The sequence below is a fragment of the Diabrotica virgifera genome, chromosome 2 (assembly GCF_917563875.1).
Source record: "Diabrotica virgifera virgifera chromosome 2, PGI_DIABVI_V3a".
NCBI lineage: Eukaryota > Metazoa > Arthropoda > Insecta > Coleoptera > Chrysomelidae > Diabrotica > Diabrotica virgifera.
In genome coordinates, this window is record NC_065444.1 from 274,010,641 (window position 1) to 274,031,939 (window position 21,299).

Consider the following 21,299-nt stretch of genomic DNA (forward strand, 5'->3'; position numbering starts at 1 on the left):
TTTCTGGTTGCACTATACTATCTTTATGACCGAGAGAATAATATTTATATCCATTTTTAATTTAGTCCATTCAGTTTAATGTCGAACAGCATAGCTAATCTTATATGTACAAGTACAACTTAAGGCAGGGGTGGGCAAAAGGTGGCCCGCGGGCCGGATCCGGCCCTTTTGCTTACTTTATCCGGCCCGTTGAAAAATACCGCAAGCTTTTTTTAAGAGCATGGGCGCAATGCTTTTTAAATACATTAATTTTTTTCGAATCCTGAGAAAATTATACTGCCGAGCGCCGAAAGTCCCTGAAAACTTCTACAATGCTTATTTTAGTAAGTCATAGGGGTGAACAAAAAGGAAAAAAAATTAGTGTGGCAGTCCCCCTTTCAGACATTGTCTTCTGAATGCCACCCAGCCAGGATTGTTTCGGCTTTCCTCTCTTCCTTCTTTCCTTGACGTTCATTTTAAAATTTGTTTTGGCATCCTGTCGTCGTCCATTTTTTCTACATGACCATACTAGATCAGTTGACACCTTTGAATTTCGACTATGATGGTTGGCTTGACCTAACATTTTACCGTTCGATATTTGCTCAGAAATTTCCTCATCTTCAAAAAGGCTGCTCTTGAATTTCTGAATTTCATTTTTTATCTGGATCCCTGTTATGGCTTAATATAATGGACCATATTAAAAATTTCGTAATATAACTGAGAACAAATTGTTCGCATGTACACACAAGTAAGACAATTGATTATTACTATTATTTATTATTAACAGTCAAATGTATTTGCCCAAATGCTTTAAAATGATACTTATAGTATTTATGTCAAAAAACTTTCTTGGACGGGGAAAAACCTTCACCAAAAACATTAGTGTGTGCGCAGCGTACAAACTGGGTATAGGTCTCCGGCCCGGGAGACATTTTGAAAATTTCATTTTGGCCCGCTCTTAAAAGTATTTGCCCACCCCTGACTTAAGGTGTCAGATTCATGGGAAATATTTTTATCAAGTCATTGGCAAAATCATTTAGTCATCCAAGCTACAATCCTATTTGTATATAATTTCAATAACATCCTAAAATATCTGACCTGCAATTAATATTTTTAATCTGTTTTATCAAAACGTCTGCCCACCTTCTTTGAATAGAGATAATTTAATACCTTACAAAACTAATAAAATATATTCATTACTGATTAAACTGATTAACAAAATGCTTATTCGTTATTTACTGTCACGGAAATACTTGTTTATACATACATTATCTGAAGAACACGTAATACGAATACATACTTGGAAATATCAGATTTCTTGGAGATGTTTCAACAAACAGGACAAACTTCTGCTGAGCACTGTAAACGTGTTATAAATTTAAAAATGTCGTTAATATATTTCAACATGTTTAGTGACAGTATATATTATAATTATTATAATAAGTATAATAAGACATTTCAATGAAAAATTTACATAATATAAAATAATATTGACAAATAGGTAGGTGTATCTGGAAATCAGCGTGGGGAAGATACACTGTCGAAAATAAAAATTACTATAAATAATAGTCCTGGAACCTTAAAATTACTATAATTTATTATGTCCTATAGTCCAGAAAGCCACTGCGCATCCGCTAGGAAAAATATTCTAATTCGGATTTTTTGCACAATCTTACTCAAAAAAATAACAAATTTGCATGTTGCCAGGACCAAAAGTTGGTCAAAAATTTTTTAAACGTTTTTTTTTTGTTTTTTTCCTAAAATTATTTTTTTTGCAAGGAACAAAATTTTTTTAGGTTTTTTGGATCATTCCAAACAGAAAAAGTCTTTAGTGACTTTTCTCTAAAGTTGATAGTTTTTGACATATAAGCGATTAAAAATTGCGAAATCGGCCATTTTTAACCCTCAAAAACTATGTGAAAAACTGAAAATTTAAATGTTGCCAAGGTAGGTAGATATTCTTTAAACATCGATTGATGAAATCCCGAAGAGTTTTTTGCAATACAATATCAAAAACCCCTTTGTTTTTTAATTGCCAATTAAGCGTGCGCGACACTATTTTCCACCGTTGCATGTGTATACAGTATGGTGCAAATGAAAGAAATAAATTCGTTATTTCGTAAACCGGTGACTTTAAGGAAAAATCCCAAAACAGGTCGATTTTTATTTTTAAGTTATGATGTTGTGGCATATATAATATACTAGTGACGTCATCCATCTGGGCGTAATAACGAAATCGATGGTTTTTTAAATGAGAATACGGGTCGTGTGGTGGCTCATTTGAAAGGTTCTTCAATTCTCTATTCAGTAATATAAACATGTACATAATTATTTATACAGGGTGTCCAAAAAATTTTTATTAAATTAAATCATTTAACAAATTGACAAAAAAATTAAATTATTGGACACCCTGTATAAATAATTATGTAAATGTTTATATTACTGAATAGAGAATTGAAGAACCTTTCAAATGAGCCAGCACACGACCCGTTTTCTCATTTAGAAAAATCATCGATTACATCATTACGCCCAGATGGATGACGTCACTAGTATACCATATATGTCACAATATCATAACTTAAAAATAAAAATCGAGCTGTTTCGGGATTTTTCCTTAAAGTCGCCGGTTTACGAAATAACGAATTTATTCCTTTCATTTGCACCATACTGCATACTCATGCAACGGTGGAAAATAGTGTCGCGCACGCTTGATCAGCAATTAAAAAACAAAGGAGTTTTGAATATTGTATTGCAAAAAACTCTTCGGGATTTCATCAATCGATGTTTAAAGAATATCTACCTACCTTGGCAACATGCAAATTTTCTGTTTTTCACATAGTTTTTGAGGGTTAAAAATGGTCGATTTCGCAATTTTTCAATTTTTAATCGCTTATATGTCAAAACTATCAACTTTAGAGAAAAATCACTAAAGACCTTTTCTGTTTGGAATGATCCAAAAAACCTAAAAAAATGTTGCTCCATGCAAAAAAAAAATAATTTTAGGAAAAAAAAACAAAAAAAAAACGTTTAAAAAATTTTTGACCAACTTTTGGTCCTGGCAACATGCAAATTTGTCAAAAGGGGTCCTTTTTGAGTAAGTTTGTGCAAAAAGTCCGAATTATAATATTTACTAATAATCTATTTAGAATCAGAAGCGTTGGTACATTCTTCAAAAAATAAATAATTCAAAAGAAAGAACTCAGGGTAAATAAAAGAAAAATGAAAATATAAGTACTTTATATCAGTCAGTACATTATTAACTATAGTCTATCTTTATTACCGAGAGAATATTGTAGCATAATTTGAACCATATTTTTATAACAAATTAAAAGAAGTAGGTGAGCCCTCTCTTCTCCAATGGTGAGCCCTCTCTTCTCCAATGGTGAGCCCAAGTGGACGCCTGGCCTCCCCCAAAACCTTTTCATTGACTGTTAGTTCTCCTCCAGTGAACTCTATTTGCTTCTTTCTTAGTCTTTCTGACTCACTTACCGACACCCACCATAGTTCCACTAAGCGTTCTACTAGGCGTTCTGTTATTATTCATTCTTATAAGGTTCTTTGTATTTTGTATTTTTTCATAATTTCACATATTTATTATACGGTCTGGTGCAACTGTAGCTGCAATTCCCCTGTATATCCGAAAATTCCGTATGTCAACCGCGAGAAGGAACACACATCAGCTACTTTACTGAAATGAATGACTTAATTCAAACATCTCTTGCTTGTATTTACACTACATAACTTCCAAACACAAATTCAGTGTGTTAGAGTAAATATTTCACGTTATTAGCATATTTCTTAGAAACAACAAGAAAGTCTACAACATCTATGAATTGTTTGGTTACGGGGTGAGACAACTTCCGTTAAGTACACATTTCTGTGTTTTTACATTTTTTCCCATTTTGGTTCGTATCTCGAATATTCTTTAACAAGCTTCATTTCAAAAAGAAAAACCTAAAAAGTACCAAAACGTGCATGTATGCTTTTTCTCATGGGCATTTTTCAGTGCGTCACAAATGATAGAAAAAACATTAATTAGAAAAACATGACATTTTAGTTCACTCTAACGTTTTATTTGCAATTTGGCATAAAAACAAATCAATTGTGTTTATTGCATTTATAAAATTTGTATAGTCTTAAAAATTGTACAGATTATATTCGTAGATTATATGATTCGTAAATATTTTTTTTTTCGATTATAGCGCCATCTTTCGACAACTAGAATAAATGTTATAAATGTCTGTAATCACAGACGTGACTTTTTTTCTGTCACATACAATTTAATGCGTTAGAAAGAAATCGAAAAACTGTGACGCACTGAAAGATGCTCATGAGAAAAAGAATATAAACAAGTATCGCACAAAATAGAGCTCAAAGCTAAAATCTAGACACGAATTATATAACTATTGATATTACGATTTCTATCATCAAAGCAATAGGAAAATACAACCAGGTAACTATTTTCCCCTTTTATTCCTAATAGAAGAGACTCTTTTGAAACCAAAAACCTGACAACGAAAAGCAACATGAAAGTAGATATTTACTTCATCAAAATATTTGCGAATGAACTGAATACTTTCCACAAAAACATATGTAGGTTTAAACTACTCACTGTATTCGTCCTTTTCCCATCGATATGGCAAAAAGTCTAAAGCGCTGGTTTCCTCGAAAGCGGTGCCGAATAACTGCGACCGTAACACTGCGATGAATGACGTCATAAAAAACTGTACCATGCAAAATAATAGCGGTGGTTTCCAAGGATGCGTTGGAAGCCAACGCTTGCTGAGCTTGCACATTCCATTGCCGCAGTGAAGAACCTTGAATTTTTCACGGTAATCTGACGTAATTCATCGCAGTGCTACGGTCGCAGTTTGTCGGTGCCGCTTTCGAGGAAACCAGCGCTTAAGCCACAGTATATAGAGGTTCCACAGTAAAACCACTCTTCTGTAGGCGCTTTGATCTCAAGAAGAAGTAATACCGACAGTACGCAACTGGTAATTCACCAGTGGTGGATGCGGGTTTTCCCTGTTAAAATCCGTACGTTTCTATGCGACTAGCAATGCGAGAGTGGGGCAAAAGCGACTAAGAACATTGCGCGGTCGCCATGAGCGACTACAGATTTTACTTCCAATTTTTCGGAGAGTGGTTCTACTGTCCCTCTTTATACTGTGATTAAGCCATGATGACAGCATATCCGCTCAACTGTTCTGGATACTGGTTGGGAATGACTGGTCGGATTGACCATTGTAACATTTAGAGACATGCCATCGAGTGGTGTCTTTGCTCTCTATGGTACAGGAGAGCATGGCCCTTCAATTTGAATTCTCATCCCCCTTCTTGGTTTAATTTACTGATCGGGATGAGTGGATGGAACAGGAACCGTCACTGATGTGTTGGAGCGAGCTCACCAAGTTCACAGATAGGTCCAGAATGAACAAGCGGAAGGTGCTGGAATATAGAATAGAATAGAATAGAAATATGCTTTATTGTCACTGAAAATTATACAAATTTTATTTATAATAATAAGTTTAAGCTGCTGCATGTGACACCCAAATATAGATAAGTTTGGTTACTAGTACATTACTGTAATTTCTCAGTTAGTCATTAAGAAACTCTTCTACTGAATAATATGGTCTTTTAGATAGATGAGCTTTTGTCATTTTCCGGAACTTGGGGAAAGATGCTGCAGATTTAAGCTAGAGGAAGATGGTTGTATAGTTTTTTTACGGAATATAATATAGATTTCTTTACTAAAGAGGACGGGATCGGTAAATAGACATCAAAATTTGAATTTCTGGTGGAGTAGTCATGATGAGGCCTTGCTGGAAAGACTTGCATGTGTTTACGAATTAAGCAAACAGTTTCTAAAATATATAAAGATGTAAGGGTTAAAATTCTGTGATTTTTGAAGTAACTTCTACAATCTGTTGTTCTTCTGAGGCCAAAAAGATACCTTATTGCTCTTTTTTGTAATTTAAAAATAACATCTAATTGGGCAGCTGTACTAGAACCCCAAAAAGGAAGACCATATCGAAGATAAGACTCGAACAAGGAAAATATGTTAGTTTAGAAGATGCTAAATTGAGTTCTTTCGAAACAGATCTTATAGCATAGCAGGCTGAGGCGAGTTTCTTACTTAACAAATCAATATGAAGGGACCATTTGAGGTTGCTGTCTAAAAAAATACCAAGAAATTTTACAGAATCAACGGTAGAGATCTGGCTGTTATTAACAAGCAGGGGTTGAAGAGCTTTTTTATAGGATAATGCTACTGTCTTATCCACGTTAAAAGAGAGTAAATTAGAGTCAGACCAGGTTTTTAAGCAAATCAGAAGTTATAGTTGCATGAAGAGATGCAATAGTTGAGTTGCTCCAAGTGATACTGGTATCTGGTGGATTATCTTATGGCAGATAAATTAAACTTTGTGGTGTGGACTATACAATATTTTATGTGAATAAAATAGAAAAAATTTATAACTATTACAAAAGTGACAATTCTAAAATTAATTCTGACGTGGAGTCTTTTCTTTTTTGTTGTAATTGATGTATTACTTTGTTGCTATAGTAACTTCATATCGCCACCTTTGGATGTTCGAATACAAAGCATAGGGAAGTAACAGGCGCTATATTGCCGCATTGCACTATTTTTCTTGGTAATGTCTATTTGGTATAAATGTTCTAACAGTATCATCAACAAAAAGAAAAGTTTTTCCATCGATTTTTAAGTTAGTGATGCCATTTATAAAGATAAGGAACAGTAGAGGACCCAATACTGAACCTTGTGGTACTCCACATACAATGTTTTTGAGACTAGAGTTAGTATCATTTGCTCTAACTAGTTGTTTCCTATTATTCAAGTAAGATTGGAACCAATTCAAAGAAATACCTCGAATCCCATAGAAATTTAGTTTTTTAATCAAAATGACGTGATTTATATGGTAGCGGAATTGGAGAGTCTAGCCAGACTTTTGGGTCCCATGCATCAGTCTTTCAGGCCGGGATCATTGCGATTCTGTATGTGCTCAGGAGATAATAGAAAGGGCTTGCTCAGACAGGACCATCTCTATCTGCTCTGGCAGTCAAGTTTGAAGGGTTTTGGAAACGCCCAAATCAAGCTTTTAGCTGGTTCTTGGGTGCAAAAGAGCACTTGCTGGAGTTGCGTTCACCAATAAAGTTAACTTAGGGTAGGGTATGGGTAGAAACCCTTGATTGGAGTGCCCTTCAGTACTAGTCGCTGTAGTTTAGACCCGTATTTATAGTCGAGTCTCAAGACCTCGTCGGGTCTCGAGAGCGACCTTGAATAAAATTTGTGTGTAAACTAAATACAACTTTTATTCAAGGTCCTCAAGACTGGACAAAAAGTCTTCCAGCTTAACGTCTCCTAAACCGTAGAAGATTCTCTCGGGTGGTCAGTATGCTTACCGGCCACTTTAGATTCAGGCATAATCTACATCTTCTTGGATTGACAGATGGCCCATGGTGCCGTCTATGGATGAGGAGGAGGAAACCTCTTTACATATCCTTTGGAAATGCCCGGCACTGGCCTATCAGAGTTGGCAGATCCTGTGTACAGCTAATGTTTATGAAATCGAGCCAAATAAAGTAGTTACCCCTAAAGGGACTTTAGACGTACGGAACGGTAGGAAGAGTTCAGATTTAGAGCCCCTTCTGATTCGTACAAAAATGGAAGTCAAAGCTCAGGTCCTTATGGGCCTAGCCCGTATAATAGGGGTGATACAATGGCCTTAGGAGGTCTGAGTGTCTGAAGGTGCCCCCGATCTACCATAACCACAAAGATTACCGTTAATAATAATATGGTAATCACATGGTTACTATCCCCAGTTGGGACTATTAGGTGCAGGTTCTAATAATTCCAACAATTAAATTGTATGAGCTGAGATATAGGCCTGAGAATTGCCATGCAGATGAATGGCACTACTTCTGAGCTTTTCGGCTCGAATACCGTTTGTTACAATATTTTGAGGAAGATCTTTAGTTGTTTAAAGGTTGCGAAGCTGTTTCATATTATCCCACTTTTCATTGTGTTATCAAACCAGATATATTCGTGTTCTATTTGACAGTTCACTTCCAATATGCCCGTCCTCTATCTATCTATCTATCTTCGAGCCTTAATCTATCCATCTTTTAGACATAGCCCTCCCCTTCTCTTTTCCACTGGTTTCTATCGAGCACTGTCTTCATCCATCTGGATCCGGCATGCTTTTTGAGGTCGTCGCTCCATCTCATCTGAGTTCTTCCTCTTCCTCTCTTATGTCCCCATGGTCGCCAGTAGATTATTTGCTTGTTCCATCTTTCATCTGCTTGTCGGATGGTGTGACCTGCAAAAAGTGTGACTGAGTTTTGCCATCTGTTTCATAACGTCTTTCACTTTGGTTACTCCTCTGATCCAGAAGTTTCTTTTGCGATCTTTAAGTTTTATATGCAGCATCTGTCCCACAACCCGTCCTCTGCAATCAAATATTGCATGAAAAAATCCTGAATTTAATATGAAAGTACGAAAAAACGATCTGATATTAAAACATCTTGACTTTGATCCACCCCGTATGATTATCTTCGTATACGTGTAGGGTATTTACTTAAAGCTTTGTGTACTTAAGACTCTACAGACGACTAACTAGCTATTTACATTTGTATAGAAATGTAAGGACAAGAAGCCCTAAAATTTGTACATGAGGTATAAGAGGATTTTGTTTCTTTTAAGCAACATACCGGAAGTGTATTTTGATAGAGTTTGTATTTTGATAAAGAGCGCAGAATAAATACAACTCGTTCAGTTTGGATGTGACCGATTACATTTGTAGGTATTAACAGAATAAAACATGTGTCTACTATAATATTAACTGTATGTTTAACTGGTTGATTACCGATAAGAATGTTGAAAACTATTGGAAAAACCGGTACTACTTTATTACTACATAATTTGGACATAAAAACCAATAAAAATTGCCATTTAATACATTTTGAAGTACACATGTATATATTATTTTGTCAAACATTATTTTAAATCTTGATTCACCAGTTGAGTCATAGGCTTTTGACAATGTATCCACACAATGACTCAACAGTCATGTAACTAAACAAATTCATCCATTCATTCTTTAAGCATTACCATCCCTAGGGATTATAGCTAACGCCATGGCGTTTAAAATCCTATTCTTGAGGTGGAATACTCCTCTGTTATTTATAGCTTGCTGTGTGTCTTTGCTGTTCTCGTGACTCTTTTCCATTTCTTCCTGTCCTTGCACTGAACTTTCCAGTTTTTAACATTCGTTGTTCTTATAGCTTCTACTACATCATCCAGCCATCTTCTTGTACCTATACCTTCCTCTACACCTGGGCCATAGTGGTGTCCAGTTAGTTATCCTTCTTAACATATCTGAGTGTGGGCATCTCTGTATATGTCGTATTCTTTCTAAACGAAGAGATTTTATGTATTTGACATTTTCTCCTTTTAATTCTTCTTCAATTTCGGCATTTGTTTTCATTCTTCTTTCTCCCTCACTTGTTTATTGTAGCCTAGTGTCGTTATCATTATTTTTCTTTAAAATTTCAGAAGGCTATCTTCCTTTTTCTTGATAATCTGTATTGTGTTTGAAAGATTTAATTCTCTGAAAACTTGAGTGTTGTGTTAGGCCAGTATTATATTAATCAACTGGTGACGCCACCAAGTTGCTCCACCAGTGACTCATTACGTCACGGGGCATTTAAGTAATTAGGGAGTTTTTGTGCACACAAATACGTAAACGTAACGCATCTTTTTGACATATACGCTTGCGCATTAATGGTTGAACTCCTGTATCGCGATACGTATTACCTAAGGTTACGGGCTGGTACGTTAGGTTCATACGCATCCGTATCGAGCCGAAAGTCACCGAATGCACACGAGGATCTTGCCCGATTACCTACCAAATGAACATTTCATCAGCGTACTACCTGTTTATAAACATTTTAAGGTTATATTGGTTATTGGTTTAGTCTATTTGAGTAAAATTATTCTGTGTTTGTAATTGGAAATTGGAGCTTCATAATAGATTTAAAATTTTATTGTTTTTAAGTTGTCTATTAATAAAGCAAAACAAACAAATCTTGTATTAATTTAAGAAATACAGTGATCACCACAATTAATAACTAGATAAACAAATGACCTAGTTTCAGTAAAATTTTCAAATAAATATTACCACACTATTTACATTATACCTACTGGAATTCTGATGTAGGTATACAATAATTTACAACTAAAAAGTAGGTATAAACAAAAATAAAACAATTTTAACCTAAGGAAAAATAATATTTTTATATTTAAATAGAAGCAATTAAAACCATACAATTTCATCATTCATTTATCTTTTTTTACATTTGTATATTAATTGTATATTGTGTGAACATTGTTTTATTTTTTTAAACGTCAACGGAATTTAAAAATGACTTACGATTTGCTTTACGTTACGTTAAGGCAGTTACAAAAACTACCTATTTTAACATTCATCCTCTACGACACGTTAGTTGCTTTACGTATACGGAGATGCGTACGTTACGTAGCAACAAAAACTCCCTAATGAGACCTATTAGACTACGGTAACTGGTTGTGCCACCAGTTGCCCATATCGGCCACCAGTTGCCCGTAATATTTTGTGTGCTTTAATTTGGTGGAGCCACTAGTTGCGCCACCAGTTGCCCCACTAGTTGCGCCACCAGTTACCTAGTCTAATAATGGCCTTAGGGCACAAAAGATAACGGACATATGGTTGCTGCTTTGTCGTCTTCGGTGGTCGCAAGGGTATAAACGTGTGTGGATGCCATGGATACGCTCTTGTTGACATTCTCACCCTAACAAAATATTGCAGTTTTAAAGAATAAAAACTGAGTAGTCTATCGCCAGCCTCTCTAAGGCGAAGTGTTAAGTGTGTGCTCTTCTTTTCGTCGTGAAAATACGTTACGCTCTCGCAATAATTCTCGCTATACCCCTCTCGCTAATTGTCAACACGGAAATTTGTATATAGTATTTTTACTACAAAAGCGATATTACGTAGGTCAAAATTTTTGACGTAAGAGAACTGTCAAAACATTAGAATGTGACTTTTCATTATTGCCATGTTTATATAAACAGTCACATTCTAATGTTTTGACAGTTCTCTTACGTCAAAAATTTTGACCTACGTAATATCGCTTTTGTAGTAAAAATACTATAATAGACTCTTTCTCTCTCTTTCGCTACTAAGACAATTTATCGTTAAGCCGCTTATTTGTGAAACTCGTTGTTGTTAATAAATGTTTTTGTCGCTTATCACTTTTATTTCTCGTGTGCACAACCCTTCATATCGTGTTAATTAGTAACTATAAAACCGGACCAAACAAATTCTCAGAACCAGTCGCTCTAAAAGTTCACTAGTTTGTTAATTTCTAAGGACTCTCTTGTTTGGGACATATGCGTGTGGTCCTAAAATATTCACCTATGTCCAATTAGCCAAAAGGTAATAATTAAACCCTTTTCGCCACTGTTGGGGTGAGATTCAATAAAAACTCACACCATTATGATTCTTAGATATTTCTGAGTTGTTGTGTCGTCCTTTCCTATCATCATGTATTTTGTTTCGTGCTGGTTTATCTCTCGCCGTATTCTCTTTGAACTAAACAAATAACATAATCTAAATTTGAAAAACAAGACATATCAATCAAAGAAACATATATTGCGTATCAAATAACAAAAAATTTGAAAAACGGTGGAAAGTGTTTTAATTTTTAGTATACAATAGTCTGAAGCAGTGTAAAAAGGCAAAGCTCAGGCTTATCAGGCTTTTTCCTGAAGGTGTGTAGTAGAGCTCTGTAGATTCGTTTTTTCTACGTCAGCAGTCGGTTGACGTATTTTAGCGTAGCGTCTTTAGATCACGCATCCTTTTCCATGAACTTATTTTTGATTCATGTATTTTTAATATAATTTATTTTTGTTATTAATATTTTTGCAACATGCAATTTACTTGTTTATAGCTCATAGTCATCTTATTGATCAGAATTGGTCGAATTGTGTAGTGTTCCTATTAGTCTGTGTTCATTTTTTTGACAAGGGTGCTTTATTCTTTTCGTGTGGCCAAAACAATTGGCTTCCATATTCTTCTTGTTTCGACACATAAAGTTCTAATTGCAAAGGACCTACTTCAAATAATTATGGCATTTAAATATTTTTCCGTTGACCGTCCATTTATGATCAACTTTAACACCCTCAAAATCATTGATTAATGACCCCTATTAATGAATGATTTTCTATTAATGAACGATTTCATTATAGGCAACACAACATACATTGCTTGCATAAATTAATTAAACGCTCTGTGATTGGCAGTGACCCGTGGTGTAGGCAACCAAACATATACCTATTTATATTCACACTAAAAAATTTAAAATCAAGTAGCCGCTGTTAGTACTATCTGTAATTGTATGTCATTATTTACTTTATTGTTTAAAATTCTGTGTATTTGAAAAATCAAAAGATGGATATATCTTTATTTCTGAAAAGTACGGTCGACGGAAAAGTTTTGTAACGAACTCGTGAATTAAAATGGCGATTAACAATCTCGAACATTAACGCGCTCGTCCGCTCACTCGTTAAAATATCTCAATTGTTAATCGCCCTTAATACACTTGTTGGTTAAATAACTATAAATCCAAAGCTTTGTTTATGTTTAATATTTTTACAGTTTGACAAATTTTCACAAGGTTGCGAATTATAATAAAACTGCTAATTCTTAAACAAATGTTTTAAAAGGACAATTTAAGTAATGCAGACCAAACATAGTTATCATGTGCTAATTACATTGTAATTTGTATTCAGCTATTAAATATTTACATAAATAATTATATCATTTAAAAAATACAAAATACATTCGATGTTAATGAGTATTTTTAGATAAAAAAAATAGCGAACGCTAATAGCTATAAAATATGGAGGAGAAACAGGACTTTCTATCCTTAAACAGGAGATAAAAGATGCCATTGCAGCAATAAATAATAAACAATGCAGCACGTCTGGACAATGTACATTGCAAAATACTAAATATCCTATGTAAAACAGACTCGTAAATCGAGAAGACAAAATCAAGATGCTGATAAGCAAAAAGCAACAACCCGTTCGACATAGTCTTATTTGCTCCAACGTAAATGAAAAATGGGAAGAAGCCACATAAATTAAGGCGAGAATAGAACGAGTTAGAGCAGCATTTAATAATATGAAAAAGCTCCTCATAAGTAAGGATTTGTCTATTTTTCCAATCTTACTATACAGTGTGGACGCTGACAGAAACGCTCATGAAAAAAGCTAAAAGCATTCCAAATGTGGGTGTACAAACACATTCTTATTATATCCTTTACCGAGCATGTATTATGTCACCAACATAAAGGCAATTCTCTCGGCCACATATTGATACACGATAAGTACCGTCCTCTTCAATTGATTAACCAAGGAAAAAACGCAGCAGGCGAGGGCCAGACAGGAGAAGACACCATTTCGTTCACCAATTGAACGGTAAAAATATGATTTTTTCTATTATTTGCTATGTGTAAAACCTCGTATATGATATATATTTTTCTGTATATATCTTATCTCTACTAAACCAATTGGTCTGTTGGTTTCGGACGACTTTCTTTAACTATTCCCCCTCATTGGAAATTAGCACAAATTCTGCATTTTGCACATCTGCAACACTATTATCAAATAAAATGTACAGAATTATAGAGATTTAGTGGATTTATATATTGCAATTGATTAAGGGCAGAAATTTGACATTTGCGTCAATCACTGTAAAGGATAACAAATAATCATGTAGTTTACTCTGGTTTGTAATATCTATATTACTTTGTTATTAATTATTTTAATACCAAAACATCATCATAGCTCAAATAACAATGTTTTATAGAGGTATTATTCTTTCCATCAACAAGTTTTCCATGACTAAAGTGATCGTTTTCCTATACAGGCAGAAGTTCCACATTACAGTGTATCTACCTAACATAAAAAATCGATATAAACTTTTAAACTTCAGTTAAAACACGATATACCTACATGGCATGTTTTCATGTAACAACAAATGTTTAAAAACGATTAAAAATGTCAGGTGTAAATCAACACATCCTTTACAGTGGCGCACTATTGCATATTTTACAATTGTTCTTGTTAGGATTTTATTCGCTGCCAATATTTTTTCTTTTATTTCTAGCATTCTTTCACCGGTTTCGCTTATTGTCACTCCGATGTATTTCAATTGTCCTACTTCATCAAATTCTAAACTCCTTATTTTGGTTTTTTCTTTTATTGGGGTTTCCCCTAATCCTAATATTTTGGTCTTTTGTTGTCTCCCTTTCTCTCTTATTTCTCCTAGCATTTTATTCATTATACTTTTCTTTAAAATAGTGATAATTGGTGATCTTCTAGATATGCCTATCCGTGACGAATGTTGGCGATCATCACGGCAATCTTTATCTTGTCTGCAGCAGCGCGAAAAAGCTCCATAGGTAAATGTTGTGTTGAACCAGGTTCAACAGGATGAACCAGTTTTTTCCTTGTAGGAACTTTCGAGTTCAGGGAGGAAGTCTCGGAGCGAATAATAATACAGTTTTATGGTTTGATAAATGTTTTATTCTTTAACCTGCATTAAAACGTGCACTAAAACTTACAGAAAAAAAAAATAATTTTAGTGGGTAGGCGCAAAATTTGCTTGCGATGCTCTTTAAATGCATTCATTTTTTCGAATCCTGAGAAAACTAAGTAGTATTTTTGAAAAATTTAAACGCATAATAAAAGATTACATTATTACCGAGGGCCGAAAGTCCCTGAGAATTTCTTTAATGTTTATTTTAATAAGTTACAGGGGTAAAAAAAGAGAAAATTGAGCGTATCTTTTAATTTCACATATCTTATTCAAAAGAACATCGAAATACATTTTTCATACGTATTTAGGTGAAACGATGACCACCAACAAACAACAAACTGACGACCACACTCAGGATTACTGCATAATAGTTTGTTCAAATGGCATCAAATGTGCTGGAATCGGAATCGGGTATATTTAGTAAAATGTGTTGATAGCGGGTAGGATTCTTACAGTTCTGGATGGCGAATGCGTAGGAGGCGGAGCTTGTGCTGAGGCTGAGAGCGGGTATGTTTTGTAAAATCGCGACCCGGTCAGTCCACGGGAGTATTCTCCGATATACGTACATCTCAAATGCAATCTTCTACACATAACTTCGTTAAGGTCTACGATTAAACACCATAAAAAAAAGGACAGAGTAATATCGTAGTACTCTCATTTTTTATACCAAGAGAGAAGTTGTGGCTTTTGAAGAAGGTCCCCATCTGGTTGAAGGTGGATCTATTTAATAGAATGATGATTTTCAGTTCCCGTCTGTTTTTTGAAGAAAACCAGGATACAATCACAAAACAATTTTTGTCAAAACTCGCAAAAACCCCTAAAAACCCTGAAAAATGTTTTTTTTTTGAGCGTTTAAAGGTATTTCGTCCAAATATTGAATATTTAATGTCCTCAAGGACTCATTTTCTTCAGATTGTAACTGGCAAAAAACCCTTAATTTTATCTATTTTCAAGTTTATAAAATGGAGAATATCTCCCAAAAACCCTAAAAAACAAGTTTTTCGTGTTTTTGAAGGTGGTATACAGGTTACGAAAAAATCTGAAAAAATCAGAATTAAATTAAAAAGCTTTATTTTGATAAAATACTCAACATAAAAAAATTAGACCTGTTGATTTTTAATTATCTATCGAATGAAAATAATACTGAGAATACTTTCTTTTTTGTTACAGGGTCCACCACCTCAAGGTGGTCAAATAAAATTCACGATAGCGGATACTCTAGAAAGGATTAAAGAAGAATTTAATTTTTTGCAAGCCCAATATCATACGTAAGTATTCGTTTTCCAAATTCCTGAATAGTTATTTTGTTGATTTAAAAGTTTTACAAATTTAGATATTGTTTGTTTAAGTGCATTTAAGGGACCTTTAATTAATTTAATTTTAATTTATTTGGAATTTATTTTGTGACTTATGGTATACCTATAAGGGTCTACATATTTTGGCTGAATAAATGCACTCTTAAAATATACAAAAAAATTTTTTGTTCATTTTCAAGATCTTTTAAATTCAAAATGTCGGATTTCCTGTGATTGTCGCAAAATTGACGACGACCATGATTAATATATTAACGATGTTGTTCTGAAGCTATTTACTTGTGGCATTTTTGTAATTAACTATTCTAAATGGGAAATAAGCCCACAATTTAACTAAACAATGATTTTATTAACGTTTCGACGTCCAAATCGGTTTTATATTTTGTAGTTTGACAACGACGTCCGGTTTGGACGTCGAAACGTTAATTTAATCATTTTTTAGTTAAATTGTGGCTTATTTCCCATTTAGAATAGTTAATTGTATTAACGAATTATGAAGAAATGACTGAATATCAGCAGTTTCAAGACAATATTTTCGAATTCTTTTTTGTTTGCTATTTTTGGCAGTTTGAAAACGGAACAAGGTAGAAAAAATTAAAATTATATCGTTACCTTAGTTCCTACGATACCAAGATGTGTGACAAATACTTAATTAAAATTTCAGAAGGATAGGTCAGAGTTTTTGAGAAATCGTGGACGCAGTATGTGAAAAAAGAGATTTTGAGAACACTGATCATAATTTGTTCTTCACTATTTCTAAAAACATTAGTGCGTCGTTTATATGAGTTGTTTCAGAAACTTATGTGCTCCTCTAGTGTCCCTCTAGTCTCCCTATTGAAATCTTCCTCCATTTTTAGTATTTGGTCGTTTTCGTATTTCCTTTTCTTTCTTCTGTATATTCTATATTCTGTCTGCTTTTCTTCGTTCTTCAAATTTTTCGCCTTTCTCATGTTCTTCTTCGAGTATACTGCACGTATAGTTCATTTCTTTTGTCTATTGCTTGTTTACATTCTTCATCAAACCAATGCTCTTTTCTTTGATGTTTTTTAATTCCTATCACTCTTAGCCGTTACCTATGTTAACCTCTTAGGTCGAATTTCTCAAAGCCAGTTCAACTCAAGTTAAGCTGAACTTCCAGTGAACCACTGTCAAAATTTTGACGTTTAACTGTAGTTCAACAAAAGTTCAGGTTAAGCTGAGTTGAACTCGACATGAGAAATCGGCCCTTAATCTTATTCCATTATTCTTGTATTGTTTCCTTCCTCTGTTGTAGGAGTTCTCTATTCAATTCGTCTCACAATCGCTTTTGTATTTCTGGATTTTTCAGGTTGTCCATGTTTAATTGTTCGGTCTTTAGGTGCTGTTTCTTCACCTGTCTGTTTTTACTGCATCTAAATTTGCAATTGGAAGTGATATCTATCTGGTTGGTTATTTGACTATTCGGTGAGAGCCATATGCCCTTCTGGATCTCTCGTTTAGGGAAAGAGGTTGATCACTTCCTTGCTGCTAACAGCGAAGTCTATTAGTAGGCTTCCATTTTCATTAGTTGTGTCATAGTGGCTATGCTTACCTATTGTTTCTTTGTATTTGGTTTTTTTCCAAACGTGGCATTCATATTCCCTATTTAGCGGGTAAGCATTTTAGCGGACAGACAAACAAATGGAAAATTTTTAATACAATGAATTAAAATTAACAATATGCATTATGCTTTTAAGCAGCAGTTACAATAAAATGTGATCTAGTCAGTTTGTTGAGATTTCGAGCAAAACGTCCAATCAATTAACAGTAGATTCTGAGTCCAAAAGCTTTTCGCTCTCACGTAATGACAACAAAGTGAAAACTTTCAAAAAATTAGCAGTCCGCGTCAGCCGACAAAGGGAAAAAGCCTCCGACATTTTAACTCTAAAAAACTTTTACGTAATAATACACTAATTATATCCTTTTCATCGAAAATGCGAAAATTCTCGAATTCCTACAACACTCTCGACTCGGAGCCTCGAGAATAAAAAGAAAATTATAATTTTCGTTTTCAACGGATTTTCTTACCTCTTTCCACTTTAATATTTTGTAATTACTTTAATGGATAAGATTAACGGATTTTTTTTTTTGGAAAAGACAAGAAGCTTTAATGTCAATTAATGGTGTTGAGTCAGAAATTTTATATTTATAATAATTAAAAAATTATTTCTTGCGAAGGTTATGTACTAAAATGGGAAAGTTGAAACAGAAGGAGACTATCTGTGGGAAGGCCATGAAAACTATGTAACGAAAATTTACTCGAGCACATTGAAAAAACAGACAAAGTCATGTCTACACAAAAAGAAGAAGAAAATATATAGAGCCTCTTGAAACCATTTTAAAGTAACATGCCGAAGATTGGACAATTATTACAACCATTTTACGACGTGTAAGAATATAAATATTGCGAGAAAATTTGGGAATTGAAAATCATTAATACCAAAGGACAAAATAGCCTAATGGAAAAATTATATAGGCCATTTTAAAAAGGAAATTTATGGACTTGCTATTAATAGGTACCGTCTGCACAGCTCTTAAAATACTCTTCTACTCATCTCATACCGCGAGAGTAATGACGTTAGTTAATTTAACTGCAAATAGCCTGCAAGTACTAATTTCTAGTAATTTATAAAGAAAAAGAATATGTAGTTCTTGTCAGCGTTCTTAACCTTAACCTAAATGCTCCTATAAAAAAAGAAAGATGTCATACTTAGGGCAAGTGCTGCACAGTCGGAGCATCTGCTAATTCAGCTGATTTGGTAAGGGTAGATAGAAGAGAAAAGAACTCGGGGGCGTCGAAGGATATCGTGGCTGAAGAATATCAGACAGTATCAGAAGAGTATCAGGAAATACTGCAACACTGCAACAAGAATTCAGTCTGATAGGTCTTATGAATTATTCAGTAAAAGTTCTATTGAATGTACAAAACCTAATCTATAAAAAGTGCGAAACAATCGTCAGAGAAGATAAGTTGGGATTCAGAGCCGACAAGGGAACGAGAGAAGCCCTGTTCAGTTTACTGGTTCTGGCCCAAAAGTGCTACGACCAACAGATTCTACGACCCAGTTTTACTTCTGTATGGATATATTTTTATGCTTCATAGACTTCCAAAAGGCATTTTATAGAGGAAGACACGACCTACTATTAGAACGTTTGCAACAAGTCGGTTTAGATGGAAATACACCTCTGCTATTTAATCTTTATTCCGAATTTCTATTTAAAGAGGCAGTGGTGGATTCCAAGGATGGAGTCATTGTGAATGGCGTAAACATCAACAGCATCAGATACGCCGATGATATTGTGTTGATTGCGGATTCTGACTTGGGTCTACAATGACGCATCGACAGGACCAACTTGGTCTGTGAGCAAATTGGTATGAAAATAAACATTAAGAAAACCAAAGTAATGTCAATTAGAAAAAACCAAAATGTACCTCACTCAACCTTACACAATGAACGGTCACATTTTAGAACAGGTTAAATTTAAGTACCTACCTGTGATGTTAAATCGATATCAGCCTAGATCCTGATCTACAAAATAAGATCGAGAAAAGAAAAGACCAGAAAATCTTTCGACAAAAATCAAAAGACTGCCATGTGATTCTCGAATAAAACTCAAAATTCGACTACGTTTATCAAAATGCTACATCTGATCGACTCTTCTCTGTGCGGTTGAAACGTGGACCTTAAAACATCAACCGTAAATAAATTGGAGACTTTTGAAATGTGGATCTACCGGAGAATCCTCAAAATTTCTGAGACTTCGCATACCTTAAACGAAGAAGATGCATATGTGGCGACACGCTTTAATTACTATTTTTGCTAATTTTAATTTTTAATAACTTTTCTCAAAACGAAGTAATATGGGTCATATAAAATTCACATTTAATATACAAACCAGATGCTAAGAAGGGCACGGTTTTACGAAACGAAATGTATCCCTAACCATATGTTTTTGGTGTGTTCAGTTTAACAAACTGAATTCCCCATAAATTAATTACCTTATCAGACCTTATGTCAATAACTCACTTATGCCGAAGACGTTTCTTAAAACTGCAGAAATGTTTCAACTTTTAAACGCCAGATCTAAATAGTTTATCGCGTTTCTGGCCAAATGGTAGAAACACAAACATATTAGCGTTTGTGGTTTGGTTTCAGCCACAGCAGTCGATACACAACCTCCCTTCGGGAGTCACACCCCAGCGGGCGTCGGGATAGGTCAACAACACACCCTTACGAGATATAAGCAAAACACGTCTTTTTACTGATTAAAATAATATATTATTGAAAGTTTGTTGCGTTTACATTTATTTTAATTTTAGTTAATCGTTCCCAAACCATTCGGAACACATATAATAGGCAAGAAACGAGAACTTTTCAATACTAACTTTCTGACAGTTAGAAAAACATCATACCTAGATACGCATACTGAGAAATAATAAGGACCAATGCGCTCAAGTAATAGTTAAAGGAGAGATCACGGGAGATAGAGGACTAGGAAGGAAAAGACTATCATGGCTAAGAAACATCCGACAATGGACAAGGTTAAATTTTGAACAGTTATTAAGAACAACTGAAGACAAAGAACAGTTTGAAATTATTGTAGTAGTCAACCTCTACTGAGGAGAGAAGAAGAAGGGCGAAAATGACAGTCGTCCATGTATTCAGAGCAGCTGTCAACAGTCATGTAAGTAAACCAACGTGATTGACCACATCCATAGAGATTAAACACCAACACAACAAGAATGCTTCTATAAGCAATAAGTTGTTTAACATTACAAAAATCACAAAATATCTATTAATAAAATGTAATTTTCTGTTCAATAAATAGAAAAAAGATAAAACAGAACACTTCGTGGTTTCCAGAGATCAAGCACTTTCCACAGGGTGTAAACAATTTTATATCTAGCTATAGGGATTCCGAAAATAAATTATAAATGATAGTATACAGGGTGTCCCAAAAGTAGCGGGACGGTCGAATATTTCGCGAAATAAACATTGGATCGAAAAACTGAAAAATACGTGTTCAATCATTTTCAAAACTCTATCGAGTGACAAAAAACATAACCCCCATTCCACCCCTGGAGGTGGAGTGGGAGTAACTTTAAAATTTAAATAGGAATCCCCATTTTTATTGCAGATCTTGATTCCTTACGTAAAAATAAGTACATAACTTTTATTCGACACATTTTTCGAAATTGTAGATAGATGGCGCTATGATCGGAAAAAAATATTTATCCTGATACACCAAGTAAATTATAGAAACGGTCTAATATCTCGAGATATAGACTTCCAAATGAAAAACCAAAAAACACGTTTTTAATATTTTT

The 21,299-nt window shown here is 34.3% G+C and overlaps 1 protein-coding gene across 5 annotated transcripts in view; it reads left to right on the plus strand.

Annotated features, from left to right (window-relative positions):
• The window catches only part of LOC114335738 (protein groucho), a 645,524-nt gene that overhangs the window by 370,932 nt on the left and 253,293 nt on the right, over positions 1-21,299 (plus strand). For all 5 annotated transcript variants that reach the window (XM_050644661.1, XM_050644662.1, XM_050644664.1 and 2 more), the window contains exon 2: positions 15,810-15,907. In XM_050644661.1, the coding sequence (XP_050500618.1) occupies positions 15,810-15,907 (98 nt within the window). The remainder of the gene's footprint in view (positions 1-15,809; positions 15,908-21,299) is intronic.